Source organism: Daucus carota, chromosome 5, assembly GCF_001625215.2.
Source record: "Daucus carota subsp. sativus chromosome 5, DH1 v3.0, whole genome shotgun sequence".
NCBI lineage: Eukaryota > Viridiplantae > Streptophyta > Magnoliopsida > Apiales > Apiaceae > Daucus > Daucus carota.
Window position 1 is genome coordinate 15,240,368 of NC_030385.2, and position 26,243 is coordinate 15,266,610.

A 26,243-nucleotide genomic window follows, 5' to 3' on the forward strand; every position below is an offset into this window, starting at 1 on the left:
CTTCCTCATTTGACTGCACCCCAGAATCCTTCTTGTCCCTTGTTAGCACCGCCTTCATGTTTTTAACTACTCTGTGTTCTCTGAGTGAATTGTAATGGACGTGATTCATCGCCATTCTAAGGCCCTCTCTATCACCCTGTAATACCATCTTAACCACATTTGGATGTACCAGCTCCTGTCGAGAAATCACATAATCTCTTAATTCTCTCTCTTGTTCTTCCATTTTAGCCTCCCATTTTTGTCTCTTCTCCATATTGTCTTACTCAAGTCTAGATTATTCGCTCTCTCCCACCACTCTTCATTCATTAGGAATCTATGAGTCTGGCAGAGAGCCTCCTCATCTCCCTCCAAGCACTTTCGCACTAGCTCTTGATCCACAACCTTATTCAGATATTCTATCCTTGCCATTGCTATGTCGACCCAACGAACATCACCCTTTTGAATTGCTTCAAGCAAATAAAAATCTAGTAAGAACCAGAACTTCAAGACTTTATCTTTGAGCTCTTGAACTTCATCTTCTGTGATAGATTGTCTGTCTACCCTCGCCTTCCTTACTAGATTTCGCCATGTCTCCTCTTTACTTAGATTCGCCTCCGATCCGCCCGTTTCTCCGTAGTCGCTTCGTCTCCCCGCCATTTTATAAATTCAACCAACAAACAACTAGATATTGTATAATTATGAGCATAATTACAGTACAACAAATTCTACTGCATGCTACATATTATAAAATAATAAAACAAAATTCATAAATTTTTCGAATCATCCGAACATAAAAATCATAAATTCCTTTCAATCATTTGAACATAAAATCCACAAATTCCTTCAAATCATTCAGATTTGAACCAAAAACTTATTATTAGGACAAAATTTTACATTCAGAGAAAAATATAAAAATGTGTTGTTTCTGATGATAATCAACAAATCAAACATTCTACTAGTTAGGTTGTGAAGTTGGAGGACCATCTTCCGATAAAATAACAATGACAAGATTCGAAGTTTGAGCTTGAGCTTCTCCGACATTAGTTTCTCCACTTGGTATCAAATAACTCGATCTGTTAGAATAACATGTGAAAGAATACATCACATGTCTAAAATCTATGCAAGACACATAGACACAAATAAAGGCAGATTGCAAACAAAAACAAAAAGGCATACAAACTTACATTTAATTATGTTTTTCCAGTCCTTGGATCAATGTACAAGCCAGCTCCCATGTTTGTAAATTTTCTTGCTTGTTTTTTTTGGGAGCAACAGATGTTGTAGACATCCTTGGTGTCGAGCTATTTTTCTGCAGGACCTCCCCTACAGTTTCGTCACCACAGTAGAGTTTAACCACCAAGTTCGGGATGGATTGGTGTGGTTCCTCTATGCCTAGGACACGAGAATATCGAACTATGAACAAAGAAAAGCATGAGAGAAAAGCATATTGGCTAGTGATTGTGAGGCCCCAATTCTTGGCTTCTCCACCCTTGGCCTGCCAGGTTTCTTCTTTGGTTGCGGGTTCACCACTTTAGGTGGATTTTTGCATGTTTTTTCGTTGTGTCCAGGGACTCCACAGTGACCGTATATTGCCTCCAATTGAACCTTAAACACTTGCAATCCTCCTCCATACTTGATATATATCTACAATCATAATCGAATTCTGAAACCCCTACAAAATGAGTATATAAATCTGATGAAAAGAAGAATCGAAGATAAACTTTCCGTATCAATCGAAGAGCAACGATTAAAATGAGTGCAACAAAGTGGTCGTTGGGTAGGGTTTCAACACTAGAATAAGAGAGTAGCGGGAGAATGAGAGGCAACAGAGGTTTTAGATGCTCTTTTGATATTTTGATTTTGATTATAACGAATTATTGATATTATTGTTATTTTTTATAATTTATATGTGGCAAGTAGGTGGAGTCCTGATGTGGCAAACATCAGGCATGTGAGATTGCAAATTAACCATGTGTTAAAATTTACTTAATTTTGAAAAGATTGTTAGTTAAACTTTTTAGTAAAAAACGTTGTTGGTTAATTAGCAAAATAGTGAATAATGGGGTTTTCTGACTGTAAACTCGTTAAAAAAAGAAAACACATACCCCAAAAGAGTATTAAATAGAATATAGTTTGACATAAAAAGAAATTAGTTGCAAGAGCGAAAGGGATTAATTATTATAGCTTAACTTATGTCTGTATCTCGAGGATACATGATAGACAACATGTTTACAGACAAATATTAACAACAACGTTTTATTCAGGTAAAGATTTTTAGCGATCGACATTTTTGTACTAGCAGGGGTCGAATGAAATCCTAGTCGGTAAAAACCTATTACCTATCTAAAATGTTGTTTGAAAATGTATGTTAATATTTGAATATTCACCTTTTAAAGTTTGAACACTCTTTCTAACTTTTTTTACATTGATTTTTTGCTAAATAAATTCTAAATTTAATATGATAATAGTAACACAAAACATAAATAAGTATTTTTGTTAAAATTATCATTAAATATAGAATCCTCATTTTTAGAAATTGAATTGTTATTTATTATGTAGTTAGATAATCTCAATTTTTTATATTAATAAATTTTGAATTCAATACTATAATAACAACAGAAAACATAAATAAGAATTATTGATAGAGTCTATTTCTTAGAAATTAAATTATATATTACATATTTAGGTAATCTATGTTGCTGTAAATATTGTTACTTGTCGATATAGTTTAAATCTTATCGATATAGTTTATATCTTATGAATCTGAAATCTTATGAATCTGGTGGCTGACTTTTTGAGTAGCGATTTCTAACTTGATTTAACTCGGATAAAATTTAAAAATCCTGATTCCACGGTACCTCTCATAAAATTTAGGAGTCTTGTGCCAATGCTTGTCTATTACTGACAATCATTTACATTACATATCATATTGGGGAGGTGGGATAAATATCCGGCGAGACAGAATTAGAATATTTTTCTAAAATATTTATGTTTTTTTAAGGATGAGTAAAATGCTCATTTCAGTGGTCGAACTGACAAATAATCATTTGCTCAAATAAAATATTATACTTTTAACCACAAGAAAATATGAATTATATAAAAGATCTCGACAGATCTCGACATACACGCAGCGGCGGAAGCAAGATTTAATAAAAGGGTGGGCGTCACTTTAATATAAGAAATCTTCTTATAAGCCAACAAAAAGAACTTAATACATAAAATCAATACAACAAATTTCTAAGACTTAGGCAATTGAATCCTATGAGAAGACATGTTTTGAAAACGGCATAAGATGACATCATTTTCAATTTTTACAAATACTTCCTTCTTAATATATACTACCAAATATGGCTTTAAGGAGGATAGAAAACTTATGAAATTTTAAAAATTAAAAAATGAAAAACTAGTTGTCAAGGGTGGGTGTTTGACCCTCAGCCACTACTCTCCCTCCGCCACTACATACACTATACATACACTAGGGGAGAGCATGGTTCGGATCGGTGTGGTTCTAGGGTAAAACCGCACCCGCAACCAAACCATCGGATCGGTTTCGGTTTTAAGAACCTCGGTTCGATTTTCAATCGGTTCGGTTTCAGTTTTAAAACCGCAAAAAATAAGAAATATATATATCCAATTTAAAATATTATCAAAGTAATTTAAAGTTATAAATAGCATCCAAAGATGATAAAGTCTTGAAATTAAAGAGCATTGCATACTGTCCAATGCACTCTCCAGCCCTAGATCGCCTCGGACTCGAGGAATATGACTTTAGCATCTGGCATAATTAACTTAATGATCCAAAACTTGACAAACATGCTAGAAAATAGGTAGATCGGAAAGTTTCCAGCAGAAATGAGCAAAACACTTATGTGTAAATTTAGTGCCTGTTTGGGGTTGTGGTTGTCAACAACAACAGCAGTTTTTTGTCAAAAAACTGGTACAAGGTTGTTTGGTAACGTTTCAAGCAGCTTTTTTAAACCGTGCTTTTTCCCCTGCTTTTCACAAAAGCGGCGCCCCGCTATTACAAGTCCTGGTATCAAACCCTAGCACATGCAATTGTTTTTTTATTAAAACAAAGCAACAGAACAAGCAATACACACTTATGAAATACTTTTTTTTATTTTAATCTGGATTATTATTGCCCGTTAAGCATTTAAAATTACGTAATACTAAAAAATTATTTTATTTTATATTTGAATATAAAAAATAATTGATAAGTTACTGTTGAAAATATTTCACCTTAATTATATAGTTTTGCAAATAGAATATAATTTTAATAACTTATAAATGAACTGATGAAATATATATTATTACAAATTATATATATATATATATATATATATATATATATATATATATACATATATATATTAATACTAATAACATATATTCTTTTAAAAACCTGATACATTACAAAAAAAGTTAGTTATTTTTTTTTAAAAAGCAGTATTAATAAAACTTGCAGTACACGTATAAAACATTTTTATTGTAATAATGTATAGTAAACAACAACAAATTACTTTTTCATTAAGATAACCGATAAAGCAAGCATCATGTCTTCTCCTTTTCCATTACTCCTATAGTGTTTTAGTTGGACTTTGACTCGTAATCTTATTGTGTTTTTTTTAAAGATAATCCTATAGTGTTTTAGTTTGACTTAATTTTTATCTTTTTTTTTTTGTGAAAACTTAATTAATTTTTTATTATCTTATTTTATACAACTATAATTTGTTGTTCAATATTTGTATATAAAATAATGAATAAAATATTATTTTATTTATAACTATAACTCCAAACAGCAATTTAACAAAAAATTTACCAAACAGTTTGTTTTCAGCTTTTACTCAAACAGCACATTTGAAATCAAATTTATCAAACAGTCTCAGCTTTTATAAACAGCACTTTTACTCACAGCAACAACAATTTTCAACCGCAATCCCAAACAGACCCTTAGTAATTAGAAAAATTATGTAAATTATGTGTAGTATATTGTATATATAATTATATATATCTATTTAATAATCGGTTCGGTTCAGTTTTATGCGGTTCGGTTGTAACCTAAAACCGGAACTGCATTCATTATAATCAGTTCGATTTTTTAATGTGCGATTTCGGTTTGGTTCGGTATTTATGGGTTTTCATGGGTTTCGGTTTTAATTCGGGTTTCTGCTCACCCCTGGCATACACGGATGGCAACCCAAAATTTAGGGTCTCTTCTTCTTCTTAACATTTGGACATTTTTGTTTCCATATATGGATTCAAGTTAACGAAATACAAAATATATGACACTGTATGAAATAATTTGTGAGAGAAGAATGAACACCCCGCATCGGTTGCTGTTCTAAAGCTTCCAAAGGTTCCTTGATGCTGGCAGCTCAGTTAATTTGGAAAATAGAAACTTGTTCATGATTTATGAATGGTGTGTATATACAAAATAAATAAACTTTGTGCTACAGTCTGAGTGAAAACCTTGGCAAGAGTCAAGTTTCTACTCATCCCAGGCACTTTTGCCTGCCTCAGTTGGAGAAGACTCTGCAGAATTATAGGCCGTACTTGGAGCAGACTTTGCTGCAGTTGGAGAAGACCTTGCTGTAGTTGTACAAGATTTTACTGAATCATTATCATTATCCATAAAGGTGGCGTCCGGTGATGGAAAATAAGCATCCAGTTGAATCTTTTCCAATATACGTTGAGTAGTCCAAAGGTATGAAGAGTGGCCCTCCACGAATTCTGTTACGTCGATCTGTGCCAAGGATATCACATTTTCTCAGGAGAATGATAATTTTAACTAAAGTATCTTAAGTATATACCAACGCGACAATTGAAGAGAGCAAGAGATACTTGCATTTTCAATTCCAGGGGTATCGACTGGTTGCATTCCAGCTAAACCTTTGCTGAGGAGACTGTTCAGATATGAGAATATTTAGTTGCAATGTTTTAGGGTAAACTAATGAAGATAAAATCTCATGTTGTGGTAATGTAGTCTATAACGGTGAAAATGAATCAGGAAAAGAACAGAGAAATAATTAAGATTATAATGTAGTACATAGTTTCTAGAGTTCAATACCTAGCACGAAAGACGACTCCAAGCATCCAGTCATTGGTAGAATATGCATTGACAAATCTTCCAGCTACGACCTACACGCCACCTGGTTTATAAATTCAGAGAGAAATATAATAGATTTCAAAGGCGGGTACCAAAATAGGATTTACCTTCCTTGCTTCTTCCCAGTTTTCACCTTTAATAGAAAGAGGCGAACCAAGGAGAACAACTCTTTCCACAAGGCTAGCTGCAAGCATACATTTTTAACTGCATTAGAACAGTTCAGGCTAGCATATACCAAATTGAACGAGGGTTTGTCTCCTGATGATACCGTCACAGTCAGATTTAGCCAGAGTTTCGAGACACTTGAAGATTACTCTTGCTCCAAGCGAAAATCCGATTAGTGTCACAGGCCTGAAATATATTTGACACCAAATGTTTCAAATTTTAAAAAGCCAGACATGGATACCAAGTATTTCAACTTTGATGTTCCTAAATATTGATACGCTTGCATACCTTTGTCCTTGCAATCCCTTCAACAGAACTTCTTCGGCGAGTAACATTCCAGCCTGATCAGACCTGCCCACAAAATAGAATTTTATAAGCAGAAACTAGTAATAAGAAAAAGAAAAGGAAGAACTGTACTTCTGGCGATACACTTGTAAAGTGTCCTCCAAAAATGCCTACACACATATAATCAAAAGCCAAACCATTGAAGATGCTTTCTTGCAAAAAATAAGTAAATTGCTCTTTATGCCATTAATTTACGCGATACTACATTACCAATACATTCACTCTTGCACACGAAATCACAGTTTGAAGATTAAAAGTACATAGAACATACTGTTTCCAGTTTCCTAATATAGCATATCTCGATATAGTGATGAGATAAACCTGTCTATGGCAATTGACCATCTGCTGTCAATGAGATCGAGAACATTGAGTAATGCAGTTGGCCAGGTCAGTGCACTGACAAGAGTGTGTGCTACAGTCAGCATGGCTCCTTGTTTCATTGCAGTAATTGTAAGTTCTGCAGCAGGTATAGGAATTTTTGTTATATATATACTATATCTATCATGATGCTAATTCACTAAAGGGTAATATGATTTACGTGTCGTTAGCCAATCCTGTATTGCAGTGCTTACAGCAATCAAATTCTTGGACTCCCACTGCAGCGCATACCTAGAAAAGCATCGTCTTTGTTAGAAATATCTGACATATTACTCTATTTATAAGCTGAATGAAGGAGCAAGTTTTTTAGAGAAAAATTGATGACTCAAACATTGCATTTCGAAATATACAACAGAATGTTGATCAACTAAGATTATATTCCTTGGAATGATTCGTTAAACATACCGACCCAGTGGGACGCTAATTTCCCATCACTTTCTTCTGCGAAAAAACTTTACATTTCTCGATATCATACTTCTGAAATGCACATCTTACTCGACTAAAATTTACTAAGCTTAAAGATAGGGGTCAAAGCAATAACAAAATCTTCAGTTGTTGAATTGAAAATGTGCATTTACCTTTCTGAGTTATTGGCTTGTCCTTCCCAAGGCCTTATGTAATCTTCTTCCACGAAAACAAATCCTGAGACTAAGATTTCAACTGCAAGCCGCTGGTAGGAATCAAATTAATAAGATTTGATTCTTTTTCACAAAAAAAAATAAAAGAAAGAAATCGACTTATAGATCTAACGTTTAGTCAGCAGGATGAATTTATTCTTTGAGAGTGGAATCTAAGAAATATAAGAGTATAGTATAAGAGATTTGAAATAATTGTGAAAGTTTAAAGTCGCATTAAAATGACTCTGAAATAATGTACGAGAAAAAAAAATTACACAAGTGCAAACCCAATAATAATGCTAAAATAGATATAAGCATATAGCTAAAAAGTGGTTTCTGTTGCCAAAGTATAACTTAAAGTCAATGTGTTACTCCATTCAAAGCTGGATTTTGTTGTTAAAATAGAACATAGACTCCATTTCCCCCCTTTTCATGGACTGTAACAACTAATTTGGGTTCAAATTATAGAATCAAGTTTCCATTTGTATTTGGTTGAACACTGGCCTTGTGAGTTCTCAATTTTTTTTCGATAAATTAGGAACACCACCTGTTTTAGAACTGCATTGGCATTGCATCAAGGACTACAAAATTAGAAGAAGCAACTTAATTACTCACGTGCTGGTCGTGGTGTTCCCCAACGGCTTTGAACTCAAAGTCCTCTAGATTTCCTATTCTACTAGCCATTTTCATCCCTGACAGTCCCGCTCCAGCAGCTGGTTTTGATAAAAGCATTAGCACGAGTAATTTGTTGCAATGCTACCAAGATTATACAATTGGAAAGAAAATTCCCAACATATCGTGCTACATTCTAGAATTTAATTACATAGGTCAGTTTGTGCTCACCTCCTAGTGATGCAGCCACTGCAAGATGGGTTGTAGCAGCAGTAGCAGCAACATGCAAGCTCACTGGTGTTAAAGCACCAAATCCTGCAGCAATTCCCGGAGCAGCTAAACCTGTTAAAAAAACATGTAAGCAGAAAATTAGGAAAATCACTGTCCTTATGTGCTTCATTTTTAGGAATTGTCTACAGGGAAATCCGAGAGTTGACAAAACATCTTACCACCAGTTACAGCAAATATGGTCCCTCCAGTTAATGCAGCTGCACCAATCATACTTCCGCGCTTCCAATTAGCCCAAGCATCTTTTTCGCCCTGTGTTTCTGGGTCCTTTAACTCTTCCACTTTCAATCTGGCTATTGCTGATGTAGCAATGACAGTCTCAATGGCTTCCTACAAACACAAAGTACAAAATTAAGAGGATGCTGATCAGCAAGATCTGCTTTGTCTATAATTATACACGTGTCTCCTTTTTTGAATTAGTATACGCTACGTAAGTACTAAGTGTAAATTTATGACATGTGAACAGTTATACTTAGTTACTGTATCATTTATCAAAGATACTGCATCAAATCTAAGGAATGCAAAAGGGAGTTGATAATATTTACTAGATAAAAACAGACCATTGTAATCCAGTTGATGTTTAACCATGCTGTCAACAAACGCAAGCCCACACGATGTCGAGCATCATAGCCACTTCGTCGTCGGACAGATTGACTGTCAGTTTCAGAAGTTGCAGCCAAACAAGCTGATAGAAGTTGGTGCAGAAGCGACACTTTCTTCTGGTAACTAATCATTAATACCTCTTCAAAGGGCTGTTGATTAAATGTACTGCCAGAACCTATAGGCGCCACATCTATGCTAGCTTTTCTGGCCTCGTCATCAACTGGATCGAGAAGGGCCTTAGTTTCCATATCGAAATTATATTTAGTCTCCCCAGACAATAGTTCTTGACGTTCATCTTCACATTCATTAAGTGGATCATGAAGGCCCTTCTGTTCCTTCTCATAACTCGATTGAGCGTCGGATAGTAACTTCTCCCGACATTCATCTATGTATTCACGATGTTTCTTCTTCTTAGATCTGTAATCAACAGAAGCGCGAAGCTCTATTGCCACATTATCAACAGCTTTCATCAATGCAAGCTCCTGTTCCTTGATTTCTGTAGAATCATCATTGCTATCCTCCGCCAGCAATCTCAAGAACTGCGGCAAATAAGCAACTTATCTGATTGAAACTCTATGAACATTAAATCCGATACCAAAAATCAAAACCGTAACAAATGCTAAACTCATCCATTATTTACATAAAACACATACAGCTTTGACATTCCGACTTGACGAATCGTTCCTGAAAGCTTCCTCAAGTCCCGGCCAAGCTTTCTCTTCGATATCCAAAGACCTGATAACAAAAATACCAACTTATATCTCGAACCAAACATATATTTATATTTCGCATGCTCAAAATCAATATTAACAATGAAAACTTAAAATTGCAACATGCACAAAATGTAAAACCGGGTTGAAAATAAAAATCAGTATTAACGATGAAAACTTAATATTGCCGAAACCTAAGACATGCATAGAATGTAAAACTGCCGTGAAGATAAAATTCAATATTAACATTGAAAACTTAAAATTGCCCAAACAAATGACATGCATAGAATTTAAAAACGAGTTGAAAATAAAAATCAACATCAACGATGAAAACTTAAAATTGCTGAAACCCATGACATGCATAGAATATAAAACTGTCCTGAAGATAAAAATTAATATTAACGGTTAAAACTTAAAATTGCCGAAACAAATGACATGCACAGAATGTAAAATTGACTCGAAAATAAAAATCAATATTAACAATGAAAACTTAAAATTGCCTAAACAGGTGACATGCATATAAAACTGTCATGAAGATAAAAATCAACATTTAGTATGAAAGCTTAACCGTGAAAACTTAAAATTGTTGAAACAAATGACATGTCTAGAATGTTAAATTGACTTAAAAAAAAATAAAAATCAATATCAACAATGAAAACTTAAAATTGCCTAAACACATGACATGCATATAAAACGATCATGAAGATAAAATCAATATTTAGCGTGAAAACTTAAATTTGCCGAAATGTAAAACCGACTTGAAGATAAGGCGAAGAAGGTGAGAATAATGTTGGAGCCAGAGCACAGGATCGACAAATGAACTGTTTATTACGTCAGGGCCGTAATCGTTGTCATCGGTGATGGAAGAGAGCGGATTAGTCTTATTGATGAGAACTTGGTTTAGAGAGAGCGCGAATAATCCGCCAGCTGCGTACTTTTGCGCAGGCGATAACATTGAGGGGCCCAGCATTGTTGTATTTTGTGATTCTGTTTTGGAAGTTAAGGATCATACAGGATGATGAAATGTATGTGTGTTGGGGCGCCAGACAAATGTGAGATGAAATTTGTGAATATATTGATAGTTTGAATATTGCGGAGGAAAGCAAGTTAAGAAATAGAAAGAGTCGCATTATTTTTGTAAGAGGTTCAGTTTTGACGTTGGAGAGTCTTTACCTTTTTAAACTCGCGTTGAAACAGGGAGAAATTAATTATGATATTAATTCATATCTACTCGTATCTTTAAATGTTTTATTTTATCATAATTTATATTATTGCTTTAATACTTCCTCTGTCCTATTTTAACTGATGTTTGACTTTCTAGCAAATATATTGAGATGTAAAAAAATAATATCTACACTTAATATAATAATTCAATTCTTATATCAAATAAAAGTTTAGGTTCTAAACTTTTATTTGATATAAATTTTATAAAAAATTATTATGTTTAGATGTGATTTTTTAACATCTTAAAATACGTGTAAAAAAATCAAAAGCAGTTAAAATGACACAGAGGGAGTATATTTTTTTATAATAATTTTGCGGTCTTTCTAATGTGTGCCCAAAGGCACACAATAAACACTAAATTCTATAAAAATGGTCTATTTTGATTGGTGGAGTTGATGTGAATGCAGGGGGGGCCATTATCATTTATTGTTCATCCACCAATCAAAAGGAGTTATTTTTATTGGAGTTAGGGACTATTGTGTGCCCTTGGCCACACCATAGAAAATCCCATAATTTTGAGATAGAATGTAATATAGGCCCAAGAAGATAGCCTCTCTCTTAACCTTATTTCTCTGCGACCTCTTTCTTGTCATGGCCGTATAAAAAATCTCATATAAGTTAATTACTTTATTTTCTTGTTAGTGTTTGTTTTTGAATAAGACTCTTTCTTCGGGAAACTTAGATCTAAAACCATCAGTAATTTCGCTATCTTTCTTTCAAGCAGTTGAGTTTTCAATCCAATTTCTCTTGTTTTGTGATTCTGCTCTTGATGTATTATCAAGAAAATTCTTAAATCTAAGCTATTGGAGATTTCGTTATCTTTTTTTTATGTTCCAAGAGGATGGATTTTCAGTCTCTTATTTTTCTGATTTCGTTCCAGATCTAATGTTTATCTATATATATTTACTATTAATAATTAGTATAGCCTCTCCTTTACGAGAGTTAGATTGTTTCTCTTCTTGGCGTGAGAGTTTTAGTTAATTCTCTCCTGCGTTTGTGTTGTATGGTTTTTTCTATTTGAATTGATTTTCTTCTCAAAAGAATATAGAGTATAATATTTTTGTTTGAATTTACAAATTTATTTATATATTTAAATTAAAATTATAAAAACTTATTTTTCATATATAGTTCAAATATATTCTTGTGCACTAGATTTCTATTTCTATCCTTAAAAAATATGTGATAAACTTTCGTAAGCTAAAGAGTCCCTATTTTTGGAAAAACGACCCCAAATCTCACATATTCTGTGCATAATAACAAAGTTGAAAAAATGGTCTCAAATACTAGTCAGTGACGCTAGATATATCTAGCTATCTAGCGTGTTAATGTTACATAAACTAAATTAACATTCTGTTAGATGATGTAGTGTTTTTAGTAAATAACCAAAACGCTACACAATGTAATGTTAGTAAATGATATTTCGAGACATTTTTTCGAATCGTGATATTTAGAACATAGTGATAGTGATGGCCAACATTCCTATTTTCCACATATAATGTACGTATAGTGTAAAGAAAAAAGTTCGGTTAATTGTATACAATTAAAGGGTCTAAATCCCTAAAAAGTAATTCATACAACATTGTAAAATATTAATCTTAAGACTAACTTTATCAGGAGGTATCAATTATTAGAAATAAAACCTAACATCTAGAATTGCCAATTATTAGAGTGTTTCTTGAAAAATGAACAAAAATATAATTTGAAAATACGAAAAAAACAGAAATAGTATTTTTAATATCGATCCCAATGCCAGCATTAAACTGCTCTAACTTCAGGTTTTCTATGTTGTCGACTCCCGTATTAGAGTTTCAGCCGTCACTTCTCCGTCTTCCAGATCTTCATCTTCCCATCAATTAACCTCTTCGCTCTCTCATCCCCTCTATTATTTTACTAGTTTTTCAATAAAACCAAGATCTAATCTTGTTTGAGTACCTTGTTATCAAAGTTGTGTGCCTATCTTTTTGGGATGTCAGTGTGTGTCCATCTTTTTGGGATGTCAGTGTGTTATGTTTTCGTATTTTTATGTGTTTTGATGTGTCGTTCGATTATCAATCTGAAAAGGATTTATACAGTATTTTGAGAGATCGGTAAGACTCGCATCGATTTCGGAACGATATTGGATACCGCAAGAGCTCACCTTTCACAACAAAAAATAGTTCATGTTTTGGGGACGTATGGTGCTACAAGATCAGTTGATTTGACTGATAGTTCTGAACATTGGACTACAGATGATGCTTATGTGAAGGTCAATTGCGATACTATTAGTTTCATAACTAATGTAGGAGGGATAGCTCGAGATATCATTTACTTTTTAGATCAAAGAATATGAATATTCTATTTGTTAAGCGATCTGAAAACAAAACGACTATTTATTTAGTTCATTCTTTATTTCACAATCAGATTAGTTGACGGTTCGGGGGTTTGTCCCAGCTGAGTTTACGCTTCGTATTAATAAAATCTTTTGTTTGTAAAAAAAAACTGCTCTAACATCTCGCAACCAAAAAATCCCGAAAAATCGCTATTCATGCGAATAGCAGCCATATCAAAAATACAAATATTAATATATCAAAAATTAGACTTAATACCTTCCGACAACAACAAAAATGGCAACAAAGATGTCAGGTTACCAACAATTAATAACCTAGACCAAATGCCAAAAGAGAATACTACAAATCCGATGCAATTACCAATTTCCGCAACAATTTGGATAATTGCTTATTTAGTCGTTTTCGAATAGCAATGCATTTCATATAAATAATACTAACCAATATAGATTTCAAAAAAAAAAAAAACAATACTAACCAATATAGTTGCATATATTATTGGGCCATAACTACTCTTGCAACCATTTGATAATTTCAAAAAATTCCAGCATATTAATCAATGAGTAGCCCATGCATAATTTTTAGAATGGTCACTCTCCCAAAGGTAAAATACCACCGAATATGGCATGCTCTTTGAACAGTCTACAACTTCAAAAACATAATGAGCGATGCACTGTGACTTAATATTAATATCGCAATTCGCAGGTATTCAAGCACAGCAGGATTCTCAACTGCTGTTACAACAATAACACCAACTCAAGTCAAAAGGCCGGAGTCCTACTGTCAGATAGGCCGACAGTAAACTAATACAGGTTATGCCTGACCTCTGCTGATCCAGGACTGCAGGGGTAACTCCATAATATTAATGAATGATACTGTAAGAAATATACCACAAACATACAAATAGTGTACTAGTTAGGCAATCTCAAGGTTCAAATTAATCAAATCATCGCCATAATTCATCATTGATGTAGGCGAAGCCATGCCACACTGAGACTCCATTGCGTCAACTTCAGCCAGTAAATCTGACACTGATTCTTCAGCCAAAGTGCTAAACTCTATTGGTTCACTTCCAGGTGTCTGCCAACTGGAGAAGTTAGATGCAGGATTTAATAGGGTGAAGTGGGTAGGTTCACAACTTCGTGGAGTTGTTGTACCAACATGGTCAGGCAGGGAAGAGGAGACAGGGTTGAGATTGGAGTCCCACTCAACAGAATGTTTCATTGGAGCAGAGGAATATCCAGCCCATTTATCAGTAATTTCAGGTGCCTGTGACCTACTAAGCATTATACTGGAGGTGCTGCTCCAGCTAGGAGCGGTATCTTGAACAGATATATTTAAAGTCACAGGTTGCTTTTTCTCAACAGCCAAATTTTTCTGATCATTGTTGTTTATCATGAGTGTAAAATTTGGCTGGTCCCTAATGTATGGGTCGTGAACATTAACACTTGAAGAAACAGACTCCTTGTTTTCAATGATTTCCCCACTTTGGTCAGGTGAATCAGTGGACTTGGTTGGACAAAAGACAGAGTTTAAATCCAAGTTGTTTGGTAGAAAACTCACAGGTGAATGTCCCAAACCTTTTTCAGAAGATTGGCCTACAAAACCTTGGCTGCTACAGTGGTTCCCAAGAACTTCTCCTGTGTTGTTACATACTGTTGTTCCTTGTGAAAGCGAAATTTTAGGATCTGGATCAGAGTTGCATGATCTGACCTTGGAATTCAATTCATGTGGATGGGTTGCATAATCTCTCGAAGCAAATGTGGATGATGATAACTGACTATGCACTTCCAGCGGTTTGTAGCAGAGATTATTACTGCCCTTGAATGAATCCTGGTTCTGTGAAGCTGTTCCAGCTGTTATATCCTTGTCATAGCTAACAATAGGTGCAGTCCAAGTAGAAGACTGTGTTGCCAACCTATCACTCCCAACGACATCAGTTTTACCTATAGAATCTACTGCTCCAATATTACCATGCCAGTTCCCCCCACTTTGCCGACGATCATCTGCAGCATTTGTATTATTGCTCAGCACAGAACTGGAATTACATAATTTGTTATTAGGGGTACCTCCAGCTTCTCGCAACTGTGATGACATATCGTTCAGCCCGGGTAAAGCTTTATGGAAGTGGTCTTTTAAAGCATCAGTCAGAAGTACTGAATCACCTAGTTTATCATTTGCCCATATCCTCATATCAAGAGGAAAGTATCCGGTGGTACTCCACCTCTGTAATTCCACAATAGAAAATGGTCCTTGGATTGATCCTCTTGGATCTCTGTAATGCCACAACTTCATTTCAGCATTAGGAGCAAACAGAGTATTCCCGTCTGACAAAGGTGCAGATGATGCTTCTGATGTAATATTAGAAGTAGCTACAGCTTGCCTGTTGCATCCTCCCCTCTCCAAGCTGTTAGACCTGCATGCAAATTTTCCCTCGCTCAGTCTCTGCAGAGCTTTGGCAGCACTCTCTTCTTTATCTGGGTAAGACGTAGCACACACGTTTTGGCTTCCCTCAAGTGGAGGACTTGAACTATTACAGCGCCTATCACTACTATCACCTGAAACATCTCTTTTTCTCAAAGAAACTGTTTCACTTCCCTCTCTATCATATTCAGGGTTGCAAGGCTTGACATGATGACCTGAAAAGTTTTGACCAACATCACAAAGAAAACTATATAGTAAATAGACCGAACATGATAGAATGAACCTTGTCATGACAAAAGTATGGAATAATAAAGTGGTGAATATACAATTGGCAAAGTTTTTGTTACCATGTTCTCCAGCATCTTCTTCAGATTCATAATCGGGATCCATATTTGGATCACTACATACTTCTGGAATTTGACTTAGTCTACGTTGCCTTTCCTCTGGTGCCTTCAGAAGCTGTATTTTCTCTACATATTCTCTTAACGTAAAAATTTGTCAAGGAGTGACAAATATAACAAGAGCTTTTACTTAAGAAAACATAACACAGAATCCAGATATTCAACTATGGAAATCATCTTTGCTGTATAGAGTGATTACTTTCAACATTTAAAACCTTCTCTCTTATGAAAACAACAAAATGAACTTACACCCAGACAAACTGTGTTGGGGAAGGCGTTCTTTCAGAACATTTAATTTGTCTTTATGTACAAACTGATAGGAAACCCACATGCAATTATTTAAATGACCAACATGGTACAGTCAATGAACTCATAACTTATGTCTACAGAACTTTTGCCAGACAAGCGAAGTGTGATAGCAAGTTTTCTCAAGACATCCTTTTCTTGAATTGCTTAGGATGGACACTATAAAAGGTAGAGATCGTAGCTATTGGTTTTGCATGCAACTATGATGCAGGGCATAAGGAACAATAGTATTGTCAAAGTTCCTCTAACATTGACCCTCTCTATAAATTTTTCACTTAACAAGTCAAATAGATCAATCTGAGCACATCGATTACAAGCAGGAAGCAGCTTAAGTATAGGATGGTAAAGTAAACAACACGTCAAGTGTATCAGCTAAAGCAAAAACAAATTTAATAACTGATTGATGTTGCAATGTGACAATTATGACCAGTTATAGTTAAACTTTATCTTGCGAGAGTTCTTTGACCAAAGTTTCAGGTGCTTAATCGGGTAAACAGATCAATAGCATGAGTTCAGTATGTTATTTCTTTTTGCATGGAGCCGTGGACCATCAATTTCTTACAAATTACAACATTATTAATCATTAATTCGTCATTACCAGAAAAGTACGCCAGTAATTCAAGTTACCTAGCTGCAAAAACCTTTTGAAGTCATCTGTAGTCTATTCATCTGCATTTTATAACATTTTCATTATATCTTACATAATACTTTGGCATACTCTGAATGTAGGCACTGTATAAGAGACACCACTTAAACTTGACATAGGTTCCAGTGACAATCATCATCTACCAACAACACCTACTTTTTTCAGGTCATTCAAATTATTATAATGCAAAGTTAAGATTTTATTTTCTTCCAATAGAGAAGCAATCTTAGCATCATCATTCTACATAAGGTATTTACTGTGCATACTAAAGTAAACTTTAAGACAGAGTATTAATTAACAAGAATGACCATTATGAATATTATTAATATTAAAATAAAAAAAAGTAAAGGATATTCATTTTCAAGTCCATTTTTACTTGCTCGGTCCCGAAGTTGATTGAGCTGCAACATTTCTGCTTCCAAACTCTGTAAATTTACACAGTATATTTAATACAGCAGAAAGTAGCCTCAGATTATTTAAGCAAAAAAATTAATGAAGAAAACTGAAACTCTATTAGCCAGAAGTGAGTTGGGAGAAACTCAACCAATAACTGTTGAAAAAACAGAATGCTTGAGAGGTAAATTACACCCTCTGTCTAAATTTATCAATCCTGTTTGACTTTTGTGCTCAAATTGACCAAACTTTGACTAAAATATACATATATTACATGATTGAATCTTTTTATGAAAATGTATTATTGGAAAGTAAATATTTTCTACTTTAAGATGTTCATTTAATATCATGTAGGAATAATTCTTGTTTATCAGTACAAGTCTGGTCGATTTTACCACAAAAAATCAAAAAAGACAAATAAATTCCGACAGAGGAGTACTTAACAGTACGTACAATTAATAAAAAAAAACTTACATCATTGAGCTTTGCCACCTGCAGCTGCTTTGCCTTTTTTTGTATCTCACCCTACAAATAACAGACACTTTAGTTGGACAAAACAGAAAAAAGATGAATACCTTGGAACTGATATATAAAAAGCATAAGTATACTTACTACAGTAAAACGTTTCACAAGTCCACATTTTATACTCTGTCGTAGCCGTCTGCAGTCTTCCTGGAATTATATAATATGTCAAGATCCCACAGATACCTTGATATACAGATGAACTATGCAAATTTTTATTCATTTTTGCTAAGTAACTAGGAAACCTTCCACTCAATTTTTTGGCAAGAAATCTTAAGCCATCGTTCATTTAGCGGATAAATCCTGTTTCTAACAACCTTCTTGAGAAGTTTATTGAAAGAGAACAGGAAGCCAAAATTTTCCACGACATTGAGACTTAAGAGACTAAAAATGGGTTTAGAGATTAAGTTTTTCGTAATTGTTGCTGTATATGTGCTCAAAGGTCAGAATAAGCAATAGCAAAAAAATGTCATCAAACATGAAGCAGTAGGATTTGCATAGGAAAGTTATTTAAGTTAGTTTGTAGCTTTAACATCATCAAGACATCAACTGGAGGGGAAGCTTATTAAGGATCATCAATGCATCTATAGGAGCTGTTTAACTCCAGTTTTAAGCAACTGTGATTGTATTTACTTGTTGTGCAAGGAAGTGTAAAGGCATATTTAGAATGTCGATAACAAAAATAAAATGTCATCCATGGCTTATTTTAAGTTGGAGCAAATACTCACATTAACCTTCAAATGTATCTAAATGAACAGCTACAAACCTTGGCTGTGTTGGTCCAAGTGTCTACAGTTCTACGATAGATCGAAGTGTCTACTGTTCTACACTAGGTCTAAGTGTCTACTTGTCCTACTTATTCCATGTCAATATAAAAAGCTACTCATAATGGAAAATATCATTTGGCACAGCTTCATTCACAATCAAAATATTTGGGTATGGGTGTCATCTCTTGTATGTAAATTGGGGAGAAGGGAAAGGAAGGGTGTATGAAAGGTATATATAGACGATAAAAAGCAAATCATTGAAGTAACTGCCTAACTACAGTTGGAAATCAAGTACGTATCCACCAGATTGAGTTATGATTACACAGTGTTTTACATCACCTCTGAAAGATCTTGATTTGAAATTGCATCAATTGAGGTAACCTCTTTCTTGTCCAAATTTAATATTTCGAGCATGATATCTGATGTTGTATTGCCAATTTTATATGGTACAGACACCTTGGTAGTACCTGTATAAACATATTCCCATTAAAAAACATATCAGATTATATTTCATATACAGCAAGGCAAAGTGCATAGTAAAATGTTATTAAAATAAAGATGTTTACCAACAACTTGGACAAGTCTGTACATATCTTGCTTATGCTCGTCGCCGGATATTCTTATCCGTACCAGTGAGCCAACAACCATCTCATGAAATTTCTCTTTGACTTGAATTAGATTCTCCATCAAACTACGTCGCATATATATCAAGTTGATGTTGGAAACAGTAATGGCAGCATATGCATTCAGACTAGCCTGAAGTGTACACTCTGCAGCTTTCTTACGAGTGTTATGTTTCTTATCATTACTCATCAAGTTACTATTACTTCGATCAGATGGGACCTGGACTGCATCTACATCATCGACCCTTCCTCGAACAAAATCATCATTTTCTGGTTGCTGTTTCATGAGGAAGTGAAAATCAAGAAGCTTTGGCAATTCGATGTGACCCACGCGTGATTTCCCAAATAAAGTTTCAAGCCTTTGATCACACAAAACATGGCTTCTTTCACATGGATCATGAAGATTGTTTCGCTTAATATATTCTAAAACGAGTACCTGGACATCAAACGGAGACAGTACAGAGGTATCACCATTCTTCATGTAAGCAACAAAGTCCAATAATTGTTTAGACGCCCAATTCGTGCGTCCTTCTGAAGATTTACCATTGTCATTATATAGTTGTCCAGTACTGAGAGAGGCTTTATTGAGAAGCTTTATAGATTCACTGGAATTTTGTCCTGTAGAATCATTCACCTTTACATGCCCAGAAGAAATGTCAACAACAGCGCTGGTAAAATTATTTGTGCTGCCATGGACATTAAATGACTGCTTTCTAGCACTGGCTAAACTAAATTCTTTCCAGGGACTTTTAGCTTCAGCAAGTTCTTTAGAAGTCAAGGACAGCTCATCCTTTAAAGATATCCAGTATAATTTGAAGAGATGCTCCCAGTTACGAGAGTCATCAAAGTCCACTTGGGCCTGCATAACTCAAAATGAGCTAATATAAGCAGAAGCAAGTACTCACCATTAACATACAAATTAAACATGCAACAGAACAGAGACAATAAATTTTTGAAATGTAATCTAAGATAAATCCACGTCCAATCTTGGGCTATGCACTGCCATTTTCAAGACCAACAATCATTAAAAACAATAAGATATCCTTCATACTGTTAAGTGACCAGTTCTCCAAGACCTCAAGGTTTTAGGAGGAAGGCTTACCAGGATCAAATTATATTCTAACATTCCACCTCACTCGAAAGCCCATTTATGGGTCGAGAGTGGATCACGGGCGCCCATCTTTGGGGCATAACTTTGCTTTTGTGTCCATAATTAAGTATGAGGATACTGGGGTCAAAGTCGAACCCGAGTCTCCCGCACGTCTGAGCATGTTAAGTGACCAGTTCTCCCAAGACATCATGGTGTTAGGAGTAGGGCTTACTAAGATCAAATTATATTTTAACACATAGTTTTATGTCATCATTAAATAACAGAAGCAAGATGTGCAGTAGCAAGCAGAGAAAATGTAGATCTTAAGACGGAAAAGTTCCATACACCCACCCAACAAGGAGAAGAAATGTGATAATAATGCATACCGTTTCCTTGTCACTCTGCTCCTTGTTCTCTATCATCATAATAACTTTCATGCAGGTCGTGCAAAAGCCTTTATTTCCTCTCACACACAAGAAACTGGAATCTCTTGTGCATCCTTTACACAATGAAAATGGACATGTGTAGCACATATAATGTGCAGCCTTCTGGCATACAGTACATATGTGCCAACCTGAATATGGAAACAAAGACAAACTATTAATATTAACATGAAAGGAATTCAAGACATAAATGAAGTTCAAATTCAACTGACTGTCATAATGAAACAAAACAACTTAAAGCCTGTAACCTAAAACACAAGCAAAAGCTGAACTTCATGCCATAGTAAAATTTCCGAGTATATAATACCACAATAGTATATAGTACATACTGTATAATGTGGAGGAAAAGGAAACAAATAATCATGCATATCCTTCGACATTAAAGAAACAAATGTCATATGCGCCCAACAAAACCTAAACTGAAAGGCCGCACATACAAAAGCAAGAGATGAGTGCTCAAAAGTTGCAATAAACTGAGCTCCTACAGCACCTCAGGAAAGAGTCACAGAGTCTATAATAGAGCCTTGACAATGAATTGTTAAGCTGAGGGAAATAACAGTAAGACAAAAATAGACTGCTAGTTATGTATGTTTTAAGAAGAAAAAAATTCAGATAATGACATTCCTACCTAAAAATTAAACCACAAGAAAGATAATGATGCAGGTAACCCTTATTAGACAACAACATCATGAAGAACACAACAATCGAGATACAGATAAAAGATCTTATTAAGTGGATACATGGTATAAGTTAGAGACTGGACAAGTACAACATTAAATACAGATTCAAAATATTCTGAGCATAAAGACCAACTTGCACTATTTAGTAATAGCATCACAGAGGATGACGAATAGGTACGACAGCTTCAAACTATGAAGCAAATAAATGACTGAAAACTTCGGACAAATGGATATTAATGAAGTATCTATTAGATATACAAGGATCCTGGACATGCCCCTTTACATCTGTCATGCCCTTTTGCATCGGTGAACTCTCTTTTTACCAGGTTTTATGCTTATTTGACATGTATTCCTGGTGTCATTTTTTAGTGCACAGGTGTGTCTCTCTTAGGTTTACCACGATTCTTTATATACACATTTGCTAGTGCAGTACCTCCCCAAGTAATGAGTTTCCGGCATGTCCACCAAGTGGCACACATAAAATAAGCAACATTATGCTTACTCGAACAACAAAAGTAGAAGTGCACCCAATTAAAGAAGCTACTGCAGGCTCATTCAATAAATTTTTACTCCTATAAAATGACACCTCTATATTAGAAAAACCTAATAATTCATAAAAACTATTGCCTATTCGGACAAATTAAGTAAAAGTGCACCCAATTAAAGAAGCTACTGCAAACTAATTAAGTAAATTTATATAGAATGACAACTCGACATGAAAAAAATCCTAGGGTTCCGTAAAACCTATTTAGCAAGCTGCGGCAGATAAGCAAAACGATATATATAAAATACTAAAAACTTGCAATCATATGAATCATATATATCAACACACCACAGTTCCATTTAGCATTTGATCGAAAAAACTCCTCATCGCGCTTGATACACGCAGGATGATACGCCTTAGGACAAGCCCTAACATACACCACCACAACACACAATCAGTAACCAAATTAATTATTCCGAATTGAATCGAAAAGTTTCTAATCAACAAACGAAATCCTCACCGGCGATCACACAACACAAGACTCCCACCGTCGAAGCAAATAAAGCAAACATCCTCATCGTCCTTCATCTTCTTCACCGGCGGCGGTTTCGCCTGACTTCGTGGCGGCCGACCTCGCTTCCGCTTAAACTCCGGCTTCACTTCGACCGGAAAAACAGCCATCTGATCGGCGACAGCTGAATCTCCGGCGACAGTCATCGGAACTCCGACGAGCTTAGAATCATCAAGTCCGGTTGAATTAGTACTGGTCAATCCATTTTGATCGGTCATTGAAAACGAAACCCTAGATTCGAGGATCGGTGTGTTTGAGTAAAGGTGAAATGAGTTAGAGCTGGAGACTTGAAAGTGGAGAAGACGATGTTGACCAGTCCGGTGTCGTTTTGATGGTTGGGGGACAAATAATAAAGAGAGAGATAGGAAGGCGAGAAGCAATTGTTTTGACTGGTTGAGCCGCGTTTAGTCTACCCTGTCTGCCGTGTTTTTTTTCGACTCATAAATACTTGTCATTTTAAATTTAGTAATTTCGCTGGATTCTATGCCTTGTTAACCCACATTAAATGGTGGACTAAGTGGGTGTTTGTTTCGACCTTATAAGCCCAGCTTCTGGATTATAAGTTATGAGCACTTATTTGTACCGTTTGTGTAATAAGTCAAGAAGCACTTATAAAAAGCTAGGAATGCTAGCTTTTGTTTCAGGACTTCTACCTATTTCCCAAACACTTTAATCACTTATAAGTCTTATCTTGCTTCTAACTTCTACTCCACTTATTTATTTTAAGCAAGAAGCACTTATTTTAAGCCCACCCAAACGGCCCCTAAGTATTTTTGATATGAGTTTCTGTGGTGTGTGCCCATGTGCACATGCTAAACACGGAAATTCATAAATTTGGTGTGTTTTTATTAGTATTAGCCTTTAACCCATGCGAAGCACGGGCGGATATGTAGTTCCTAATTTATTATTTATTGTTTAAATTTTAACGTCATTTTATTAGTATTTTAATATTAATAGATTGAATTTAATTAAATTATATTATTCAACTGACTATATTTTCTCTCGATTACTTGAAAATTTACAAACCCTAACAAATATATATATATATATATATATATATCCTATATATATAATACATTTAATTCGAATCTAGTACATGTAGATTTAAAAATTAAAAAAAATCAGAAAATTCATATCTTTTCCAAACATAGACAATCTTGTAATACATTTGAAAAATTCAGTAATCTAATCAATCGAATTTCAACATAATTCTGTAATCTTGATTTTTTTGACAACAAAAACTTTTAAGATTAGAATTAAAAAGAGTTATGTAATGTGTGGTGTTCATATTGATATAGAACACGTTAAAGTTAAAAAGAGTTATATAAAACTTTTTGTTAAAAAAGATATTCAAAATTATTATTCATAATTTTATTTATAACATCATTATAATTTTTTAATGAAATATTATATGATAAGGTATTGTTTGGAGTGTTTTTAGTATTTGAAACTGTTTAACAATGTAAGACTAATAGACTCCACATTTGTAGACTTGTAGTACCAAAAGGAGAGTACCAAACCAAAAAATATAACTAAAATATAGGACTACAAATTATACCCATGTTGGCTTATTATAGTATAGTATAGGACTACAAATTATACCCATGTTGGCTTATTATAGTATAGTATAGATGGTTGGTGTGAATGCGGGGCCGTCATCATTATTAAAGGGATGTAAGTCAATCAAAACATGAAAAAACTATCAAATTTTGTGCTTATTGTGTGCCAATGGGCACATCATAGAAAAACCGTTTTGATATTTAAACCTTGGTCTTTTTTCTGGTACTATTACCGTCTCAACAAATTCTTTACATTTTTTTTAGGTGTTTCATTCAATTTTTTACATTTCAAAACTCACATTATTAAAATTTAAAAGTAGGTAATGAGTCCCACTATTTCTCCACTTTTCTTCTCTTTTCACACTGCTTTTATTCCATTATCTTCTTTTTATACACTAAAAGTTAATGGGTCTCACCATTTCATCCACTTTTCTTTCTCGTTTTCACTACTTTATACATATTTCTTAAGTTTCGTGCCAACCCATTCGATAAGAAATGAAAAAGACGGAGGGAGTAAAATTTAACAAGTATTATATTTTTATATTCTTACACAAAATATTTCGATGTCACATGTTTTCTAGTAGATTATTAATCATCCGTTTTTTACATATTGCGAATATAATGTTAAACGTTTAATAGATTGTTGGTTATAGTCGAATCACGTAAAATTTAAGAGTCTCAAAATTAGAAAAATATTATAAAACTATACTTTATAAGAGTCTCAAAATGTGTGTCAAAAAGTGACTTAAAAAACCTACTAGGACAGAGAGAGTATCTATTTAGAATAATATATATGATAATAAATCTCAATTATGATAATCAACAATACATTAAATCATGTATAAGATGGTATAATATCCTACTCAGTTCAACAAAACATTAATGGGGAAACAAACTTAGTTGACCATACACTATTTCATTTACTCGTTTAAAATTATTGATTAATTAGTAATCAATCAGTAAATATTGAGCTTCTCATTTTAGATTTGTTAGTACGAGTATGTTATTATTGAAAAAATATTTATAAAGAAATCTTATCAAGTAGTACATTCTATATTGTGGAACTAATCTATTGACAAATCTGAACAAAATGTTGTTATTAGTGTATAAATAGTATTAGTGTAATCCCTTCATGTTATTGGACATTATATATAAGCAATAACATGCACTGTCATTTAGTTAGTTAGAATTGCTTTCTCGCTATCTACATTGTTTCTCTCTTGTTGCAGAGCTTTAGAGCTCTATCAATGGAGTTTGTGATAAATATTTTTCTTTAGTTCCAATGCAAGTTCTTTTATGCACTGTATTTTCGTTATGGATCTTCATCTAATAACAGGGTATCAGAGCATTTCTTGATGATTACGCCTGAAACACAAGCAGTTTCTCAATAATACGCTTGATTATTGTACAATTACAGTTATGATATGCTTCGTTGTTTCACAATCGACTGAATGTGCTGTGAGATTAGTGATTTCTGATGTTCACTAGCGTTTCATTGATGTGTGTGCAATTATGATTACGAGTAGTGTGATCGATCGTTGACTTTGCTGCTTAGTGTTCGATTTATTTCTTCACAATATACTAATATCTCTACTTGATTGCTTTATTGTTCGTTTTGGTCTTCATATTCAACTGTTATTCTTTAAATTCTATGAAATCTACACATGATTCTGCCATCTCCATTTATCTCCTAATTTTCTCCCATCTCCATCATCGTATTTTGGTTATTTAAAATAGTGCAATATTTTTTATTTAAAAAAATCCAATACAATTTTTTTTTGATTTCATTACTATCATTTTGCATTAATATTATGTTACGTAGGAAGATTCATTTATACATTAAGCGATCATCACGATGAAGCGACAAGAAACAAGATGATGACAGAAACTGATGGCTGCATCAGAAACTGATGAAACCTCATCAGTATGCGGATACTTAGTCAGTATCAAGTATCATCAGTAGCTGAGATTGAGTTTGACAGA

The 26,243-nt window shown here is 34.2% G+C and overlaps 2 protein-coding genes across 2 annotated transcripts; both read right to left on the reverse strand.

Annotated features, from left to right (window-relative positions):
• Positions 1 to 5,198: 5,198 nt before the first annotated feature.
• On the reverse strand, positions 5,199 to 10,938 carry LOC108221395 (uncharacterized). The gene is made up of 15 exons (XM_017395277.2): positions 10,562 to 10,938; positions 9,747 to 9,828; positions 9,051 to 9,632; positions 8,652 to 8,820; positions 8,434 to 8,544; positions 8,206 to 8,303; positions 7,552 to 7,643; positions 7,134 to 7,204; positions 6,917 to 7,052; positions 6,539 to 6,601; positions 6,354 to 6,436; positions 6,193 to 6,269; positions 6,047 to 6,117; positions 5,825 to 5,882; positions 5,199 to 5,722 (listed from the first exon to the last, which is right to left on the reverse strand). The coding sequence occupies exons 1-15, from the start codon at positions 10,771 to 10,773 to the stop codon at positions 5,468 to 5,470; spliced, it is 2,160 nt and encodes a 719-aa protein (XP_017250766.1). The 5' UTR covers positions 10,774 to 10,938; the 3' UTR covers positions 5,199 to 5,467.
• A 3,062-nt stretch (positions 10,939 to 14,000) lies between these two features.
• On the reverse strand, positions 14,001 to 23,173 carry LOC108222850 (zinc finger CCCH domain-containing protein 44). Its single transcript, XM_017396787.2, has 10 exons — positions 22,651 to 23,173; positions 22,479 to 22,558; positions 20,910 to 21,097; positions 19,377 to 20,292; positions 19,150 to 19,277; positions 18,134 to 18,193; positions 17,996 to 18,046; positions 17,483 to 17,553; positions 16,123 to 16,262; positions 14,001 to 15,990 (listed from the first exon to the last, which is right to left on the reverse strand). The coding sequence occupies exons 1-10, from the start codon at positions 22,917 to 22,919 to the stop codon at positions 14,267 to 14,269; spliced, it is 3,627 nt and encodes a 1,208-aa protein (XP_017252276.1). The 5' UTR covers positions 22,920 to 23,173; the 3' UTR covers positions 14,001 to 14,266.
• Between the last annotated feature and the right edge of the window lie 3,070 nt (positions 23,174 to 26,243).

Coding starts and splice junctions, on each gene's coding strand:
- LOC108221395 (XM_017395277.2), bottom strand. CDS start 10,773: ATGCTGGGCCCCTCAATGTTATCGCCTGCGCAAAAGTACGCAGCTGGC. Junction 8,821..9,050: donor ACATCAACTGGATTACAATG/GTCTGTTTTTAT, acceptor TTGTGTTTGTAG/GAAGCCATTGAGACTGTCAT. Junction 8,304..8,433: donor AGTGGCTGCATCACTAGGAG/GTGAGCACAAAC, acceptor TATCAAAACCAG/CTGCTGGAGCGGGACTGTCA.
- LOC108222850 (XM_017396787.2), bottom strand. CDS start 22,919: ATGACCGATCAAAATGGATTGACCAGTACTAATTCAACCGGACTTGAT. Junction 16,263..17,482: donor AAAAATGGACTTGAAAATGA/ATATCCTTTACT, acceptor ACAAATTTTTAC/GTTAAGAGAATATGTAGAGA. Junction 15,991..16,122: donor AGAAGATGCTGGAGAACATG/GTAACAAAAACT, acceptor AAAACTTTTCAG/GTCATCATGTCAAGCCTTGC.